Here is a 7,799-nt window from a genome sequence, read left to right as displayed (position 1 = left end):
GCCGCGTCTTCGTGCTGGGCGGCGAGGGGCTGCGGGGCGAGGTGCGGAACGCCGGGCTGCGCCTGGTGGGAGAGGGCGAACAGGGAGCGGAGCAGGTGCACGCCGTGCTGGTGGGCTACGACGACCAGTTCACCTTCGCCAAGCTGGCCCAGGCCTGCGCCTACTTGCGAGACCCGCGCTGCATGCTGGTGGCCACCGACCCCGATCCATGGCACCCGCTGAGCGACGGGCAGCGCACCCCCGGTGAGCCCCGCAGCGCCCTTGTGTGGTGTGGGGCTTGTGAGGGGCTGGGGCTGTGAACTCTGGAGAAGAGGAGCTCAGGAGGGACGTTATTGCTCTGCAGTGACCTGAAAGGGGGTTGTGGTGAGGTGGGGGTCGGCCTTATCTCCCAGGTAGCAGCAATAGAGCAAGAAGGAATGGCATCTAGTTGCATTGGGGCAGGTTCAGGTTGGATATTAAGGAAAATTTCTTTGCTGAAAGAGCGGTGCTGCAGTGGCACAGGCAGCCCAGGGAGGTGGTGCGGGTTCCTGGAGGTGTTCCAGAACCGTGTGGATGTGGCACTGAGGGATGTGGTCGGTGGGGATGGGCTGGTGGTTGGTCCAGGTAATCCTAGTGGTCCTTTCCAACTGAAATGATTCTATGACTGGGGCTGAGCTCCCCAGCTCGGAGCCATGTCATGGTGATGGGATTGGCTGTTGTGTAGGCCATCAGAAATGTGCACAAGATTCCCTAAGCAACAGGGCTGCTGGAATTGCTGTCATGCCTTTCTGGGCATATTAGTTGACAGCTGACTGAACATAAGGCAGCAATGTGCCCAGGTGGCCAAGAAGACCAATAGCATCCTGATTTGTATCAGTAATAGCACAGCCAGTAGAAACAGGGAGGTGACCATCGCTCTGTACTCAGCACTGTGAAGCTGTACCTTGAGTGCTGTGTTCAGTTTTGGGCCCCTCACTATAAGAAGGACACTAAGGCCCTGGAGTGTGTCCAGAGAAGGACAACAAAGGTGGTGAAGGGTCCAGAGCACAAGTCTGATAGGGGGTGGCTGGGGGAACTGGGATTCAGTTCAGTCTGGAGAAGAAGAGGATAAGAGGAGATCTCATCACCCTCTACAAAGACCAAGAAAGAAGGTTGTAGGATGTTGGGGGTCAGCTTCTTCTCCGAGGTAACAATGATAGGACGAGAGGAATGCACCAAGGGATGCTCAGGTTGGATATTGGGGAAAATTTATTCTCCGAAAGAGCGGCACTGCAGTGGCACAGGCTGCCCAGAGAGGTGGTGCAGTCACCATCCCTGGAGGTGTTCCAGAACCGTGTGGATGTGGCACTGAGGACATGGTCAGTGGGTATGGTGGGGATGGGCTGGCAGTTGGACAAGTGAATATTAGAGGTATTTTGGAGCCTTAACAATTCGATGACAGAGCTCTCACTTGAGCTACCTGCACCTATATCTTTTTCTTCTCCTTTCCCCCCAGGGACTGGCAGTCTCACAGCTGCAGTGGAAACAGCTTCAGGCCGCAAGGCGCTGGTGGTGGGGAAGCCCAACACCTACATGTTCGATTGCATCGTGGAGCGTTTTGGTATTGACCCATCCCGTACCCTCATGGTGGGAGACCGTCTTGAGACAGATATCCTCTTTGGCAAGAACTGCGGCCTCTCTACCATCCTCACGCTGACAGGTGTCTCCCGCCTGGAAGAGGCACTGGCCTACATGGCCAGCGACAGCGCTGCTGCCAAGGATATGGTGCCCAATTACTATGTAAACAGCATTGCAGAGTTGATACCAGGCTTGGATGAGTAGTGGTCTTTATGTGCGAGAGCAGAGGGGTCGGGTTCCCCATCCCAGATCTCTATCTGTTCCATTTTCTGTCTCACCACCCTTTTCCCTCACTTCCTGGTTTCTTCACATTCCGGTACCCTTTTCTGGGGACAGGAGGAGAGGAGGGCAGGGTTAAAGTTGTTTCCTTTCTGCTGAGAGCCACCCATGACAGAGTCCTTTTCTCCCAGAACTGGTGCCAATACCAGCATCTCTGGGAGAGAACTGGAGGCCTTGAGGCTGACATGGGAGTCAGAACAGTGTTTTAGTGTGTGGCCTCTCCTGCTGCAGGGGTTAGGGAACAGCTATCTTAACGGTTTTCTCTTAGATAACCAGTGGCGGCCTTTTACTGCTGTCCCCTTGCTCTGCAACTCTTCATGTCTGAGCTGCATCCCTGCAGTCCTTATGGTAATCCCCTCCTCAGGAGGGGAATGGCTGGGGGTATCACCCACCGCCACCCACCCATCTCCATCGGTGCCAGGGTGTGTTGAAGAAGCATTCTGGAGCAGTGAATGAGAGCATCTGCCTCCCACAGGCGAATAAGCGAATGAGAGCATCACATCATCTCTTGTCTTCTCTCTGCTGTTCCTTACAGGTGTTTCCCTACCACCCCCTGACCTGACTTGCCTAAAAGCTATGCCAGTATTTGTCAGAAAAGACTGCAGAAAGGGAAAAAAGGCTGTCCTTGTCCCTTTTTTTGTGCCAAACAACTCAGACTCAAGTCGGTCTGTGGTTGTACTTTGTTTTCAAGTATCCCTTCTGAAGGGGCTTGTGAGAGAGGGCTCCTAAACCACAGAAGCACAGCAGGAGTGAACTTTATGACTCTCCCCTAGTTCCCCTCCTCAGTGGATTTTGCCATGGTGTGGTGAGAGAAAAGGGCTGATGGGGGGTCTGTGCTCCGGCTGCTGAGGTGTGGTATGATGTTGCTATTGTTACTGCTGTGAATGTTGCAGCCCTCAAAACCATTCCTTGCTGCTTCGTCTTTCTATGTTTTTTTTTAATTTATTTATTATACTAACTTATTTATTGTTCAAATATTGTATTATTTGTATAAATAATGCTTACTGTTTGAACCAAGGGGACAGGGGGCAGATTCTTCGGGCCTCCCTTACTGTCCATGTCCTATATTGATGTTCTTACACTCACCGTGTTTCTGAATATAATAAAGTGTGAGCGTAGGCTGGAAATGACCTCCTTTCTTCTCCTGCATTCCTATCGAGATGAGAACGGCTTGCCTGTCTCTGAGCCCTTGAAGATCTCATCTGATGAGGGCATGGAAGACCTCACTCATAAGTAAATTACTGCTCATGCAGCAGAACTAGATGCATCTTACTAGGACAATTCTTGGTCCTTGGTGTCCTTCTTCCTCTCCTCAGATAACTTAGGGGGGAGGAAAAACTCCAAAAATAAAAGGACATCCAAAGAGCTCTCTGAAGCTTCCCTGTCATCTTAATTGGAGCCCTTTGTATGTGTTTCTCTCTCCCTTTTGTGTCTCCCACCTCCAATTACATGACCAGAGGAATGGTACTTAACAAGCTCCTGATCCATGCTTGTATCCCCAAGTAAAGCAAGGCCCGAGATCTAATGTGCCTTGCTAGCTCTGCTTGCTTAATTAGTGAGCCACCCAAGACAAACGCTGTCTTTAGCCACTGGACTGTACTTGCCCTGAATGGGGCTGAGATCAGCAATATAGGGATCCATCAGACCTGCCGGACTGGTTTTCTTTGGCTTCCCTCTGCTACTATCACTCCTGTGCATAATGAAAGCGAGCATGGGTAGATCTTATTAGAAAGCAGATGCCCTCCCACTGTTCCTGATGGATGGTGAGTTCTCCATCCAAGCCCTTCAGATTTCCATTCGCCTTGAGCTAAGACCTCTGGTGCTGAGGGGTCTTTAGGGATTACATCTGCTATTGAAGCTGAGATAAGTGATGGCTTTCTGCCTGGGTAGATTCATTTCTTGGTGGCTAGCGAAATCACACAGTTGCCACAGAGAACAAGTCTGTGGAGAACGAAGCCGTGGAAATGCATGGGAGGAGGGGATGGATGGAAGCTTGTTTTGGTGCTCCATAGAAAATATTTCTTTCTTCACCTTCAGAAAACTGCACCATCCTTTCCTGCTGTGCAATAAGAACAAGAGCACAGTGAGGCACATGGCAGCTGTTCATTACCCAAGGAGCCCCAAATTCTTTGTGTAATTGCAGTTACTGTGGCAACTGCTGGGTGTGATGCTAGCAGCAAATGGCGGAGCATCGCCTGCTCTGGGCAAGACCGAGGGAGAGGTCTGTGTCCATTTGTCTGAGCATAGTGATTTGAAGGCAAGCCTCCAAGGAGGAGAGTCCACAGCCTCTGGGCAACGTGTGCCAGTGCTCCATCACCCACACAGTGAATAACCTTTCCTGAAAACTGTTACCCTTTCTTGCTCTGAGGGCATATTGCTGACTCATGTTTAACTTGTTGTCTACCAAGACCCTCCACTCCTTTTCTACCAAGCTGCTTTCCATGCTTGCCCATGAGCAGGACTTCTCATTTCCCCTTGATGAACTTCACGATGTTTCTGTCATCTCCAGCCTCTTGAGGTCCCTCTGGATGGCAGCACAAGCCTCTGTTCTGTGAGCTGCTCCTCCCAGTTCTGTGTCAGCTGCAAATCTGCTGAGGATGTGCTCTGCCCCATCACCTTGATCATTAATGATGTTATATACAGGACTGGCCCCAGTACTGACTCCTGGGGCACACTACTAGTTAATTCTAATAACTAGTGGACTTCTTGCCACTGATCACTGCTCTATAGATTCATCCATTCACCTAGTTTTTGATCCACCTTGCTGTCTCCTCATCCAACTTGTCTCCTCAATCCAACTTCAACTCCACCTCTATAAAGGATCTTAAGGGAGGCAATGTCATAGGCTGTACTGATGTTTAGATAGACAATATCCATGCTCTCCCACCACGTACCAAGCTAGTCATTTCCTTAGAGGTGTCATTTCATCCTAGAAGTATATCCACAGCAGAAAGACAACAAATCGGTCTAAAGATACTGATCAGTGAGCAGATGCCTTTAATATGAGGAACTAATAATCACGGGCTGGGATGTTGTTAGTGTTCAGCCACATGAGATGGTAAAAGAAAGGGAAGGATCTGGCAGGTGTTGGGACTGGCAGGATAGGGAAGGTTTGTTGCATGGGAAAGTTCCATTGGAGCCAAGACAGGCTCATGATCCCAGCAGCTCGCTCGATACTTGCCCAACCTGCAGTGAGAATGCCCCTTTGCCAAGGCAGGCACCTCGGCACCACCCTGTACCACAGCAGCCGGTGTGGGGAGGAGGAGGAGGTGGTGGCAAGAGGCAGCAGCCTGTTCCTGCCTGCCCTGGGGAGGCAGCCAGAATCTGCTCTTCCTCCAGCACTGCGGTTGGGTTCCTCTTCTGTTGCACGCTTTGCCACTCCTTGATCCTTACGCAAGGTGTGGTCCCCTCCTCTCCATCCTTCTCAGGTACCCCGTTACCATTCCCATGTCATCTATTCCTTCCTTATGGACTCTGACCCAAGCAAGCTTGCCAAGCAGCTCAAGATTTGTGTGGCTGTTAGACTTTGCCTTGGAATTGCACACAAATAATGTGTGCTCCTGGTAGACAGGCTATTTTGGCTCTCCAGACAATCCCTGCAAGATGCTGAGCAGCTGAACCAGTTGAGAGCAATTAAAAGCCACTAATAACCATGCTAGCCTAGAGAGCTCTATCAGGCTGTTTCAGTGAACCACTGCAGCCAAGCACTGGCAGCTCTATAAGGCTTGAGCATGGAGACAAAGGAGGTGACGCAGAACACGGTCCCAGGTGCTGATCATGAGTTAACATCCTTTGGCCTAATGCATTGAGGCTGCTGATTCAGCTGACTGTGAGCAGAGCCTAGGAGTAGTGTGAAGCAATGCCAGGCCCTGGTGTTGCACCCACAAAGTTTCAGAGGTGGAAGTATGAAGGATGGCACTGTGCTTCCATTTGCAACTAGGGAATGATGTCTGCACAGACTGGGTCACCTGAAGACTGTCACGTCTCATGGGATGAGTTGGCTGTACCTCCAGCAGAGCTCAGGCTACTTTAGCTCACTGCTTTGTAATCCACCACAGGCAGTCTGCTGAACTGCCTTCGCTCAGCAATTTCAGGAGTGAGAGGCCCTGCATCATGGAGCAGTGCTGCACTGTGACTCCCATTTGGCCATAGGTTTGTCCTCGAGCCAGCATCGCTGGCAACCTACCTGCTGGTGCAAGGTTTTGAGCTGCCTTCTACTCAGTTACCTGGATGGACAGCCTGATGTTGCTCAGGAGATGCTCAGGAAAACTCTCTCCAGAAGTCTTTCTCACTCCCAAGGCCACTTTCCATTCACAGGTGTCATAGAATCATAGAATGGCTTGGATTGGAGGGGAACTTCAAGCCTACCCAGTCCCACCCCATGCTGTGGGCAGGGCTGCCACCCCCCAGCTCAGTTGCCCAAGACCCCATCCAGTCCAGCCTTGAGGGATCCCTCTAGGGATGGGGCACCCACAGCTTCTCTGGGCAGCCTGTGCCAGTGCCTCGCTGCTCCCTGGGTGAAAGATTTTCTTCTAAAACCAAACCTAAATCTCCCCTCTTTTATTTGCCTTTCTCCTTTCTATTGCAATTATCAGCAACAGCTGCCTGTCAGTTCCTTGTACAAATGGGATACGAGCCACGCACCCCTGCCACTATCCACTCCACCAGGCACCAGCTCATATCCTTTAAGATACCCAGAGACCTCAGTGTTGGACACGGCAAGCGAAAAAGAATGCAATTAGATAGAAAAGAGTTGTTCCCTTTGAAACTTTCTCATCATGCTCTGCCTGCTTCCCCCCAGCCCCATTCAGCAGCAGCTCACTCACCCATGTTTCCAGCTTGGGGCTGCTGGCAGCCAACAAGCACAGGGCTGCATCCCAGGGAGTGAACGGCGTGCAGTGCAGCTGCCAGCCCCGCAGTACGACTCCAAGTCACGGCTGTGCTTTGTGTGCACTTAATCAGCTCCATCTGGGCCGGCCTGCAGCATTTGGCATCATCCGTCATGCCTCCCCTTATTCTGTGCCCCTCTCTGCCATAGAGTTTCAAAGCTGAAATCACCACTTGCCCACCCATCATTCTTTCTTCCAGGTAACATGTGATAAGACGAGAAGTGATGGCCTCATGTTGCACCAGGGGAGGTTCAGGTTGGATACTGGGGAAAATTTCTTCTCCGAAAGAGCGGTGCTGCAGTGGCACAGGCTGCCCAGGGAGGTGGTGAAGCCACCATCCCTGGAGGTGTTCCAGAACCGTGTGGATGTGGCACTGAGGGACATGGTCAGTGGGCATGGTGGGGATGGGCTGGAGGTTGCACGAGGTGATCTTAGAGGTCTTTTCCAACTGAAATGATTCTATGATCTTGGTTTAACTCTGAGGGATACTCTCCTGTCCAGGGCTCTTCACATCTTCCCACTGTACTGTAAATGTGGCCAGAGCTCTGGTTTCCCAAAGTGGAAACAGTGACTCTGTGAGGAGCTGGTCAGCATCCAGGACCAGTCCTCGAGAGCATCCCAGCTGGCTGCCTCAGTTTAAAGAAGGCTGAGCCCTGCGTTTTGAGGCTGGCCTGACCCCAGCCTCTGTAGCTCTGGGTATTCCTTCTTCAGCTTACTGGGGGCTTATTAAGTTGGAGGAAGCCCTAGACCTGGGAACAAGATTTCAGCAAACCCACCGTAGCACAGATCTTGACCTTGCTCAGACCGCAACACACACACGGGCCAGGAGCAAGTGGTTGATTCTTCCCAAGACACAGGGTTGCCCCAGTTCAAGAAAGCCCAGTTCCAGGTCTCCTTACTTTTTTGCTTCTCCATTATGTAAGTCTGGAGCTGTAGTTAATGCCAACTCTTCCATGTCCTCAAGAGAGGGCTTGGGACCCCAAGGGTGGTTGGGACCTCAAGGGTGACCAAGTAAAGTCCTGCATGGGGAGGAGG

General features: G+C 51.5%; 1 protein-coding gene across 1 annotated transcript; it reads left to right on the top strand.

Moving 5' to 3' along the window:
• Positions 1–5: 5 nt before the first annotated feature.
• PDXP (pyridoxal phosphatase) lies at positions 6–3,005 on the top strand (the record flags this gene model as incomplete). The annotated part of the gene is made up of 2 exons (XM_010712211.2): positions 6–243; positions 1,475–3,005. Coding segments are annotated over 2 exons (564 nt in total), but the record flags the coding sequence as incomplete, so codon positions are not given.
• Positions 3,006–7,799: the final 4,794 nt, after the last annotated feature.

This window comes from Meleagris gallopavo, chromosome 1 (genome assembly GCF_000146605.3).
Source record: "Meleagris gallopavo isolate NT-WF06-2002-E0010 breed Aviagen turkey brand Nicholas breeding stock chromosome 1, Turkey_5.1, whole genome shotgun sequence".
Classification (NCBI taxonomy): Eukaryota; Metazoa; Chordata; class Aves; order Galliformes; family Phasianidae; genus Meleagris; species Meleagris gallopavo.
This window is presented reverse-complemented; position numbering and strand designations above follow the sequence as displayed.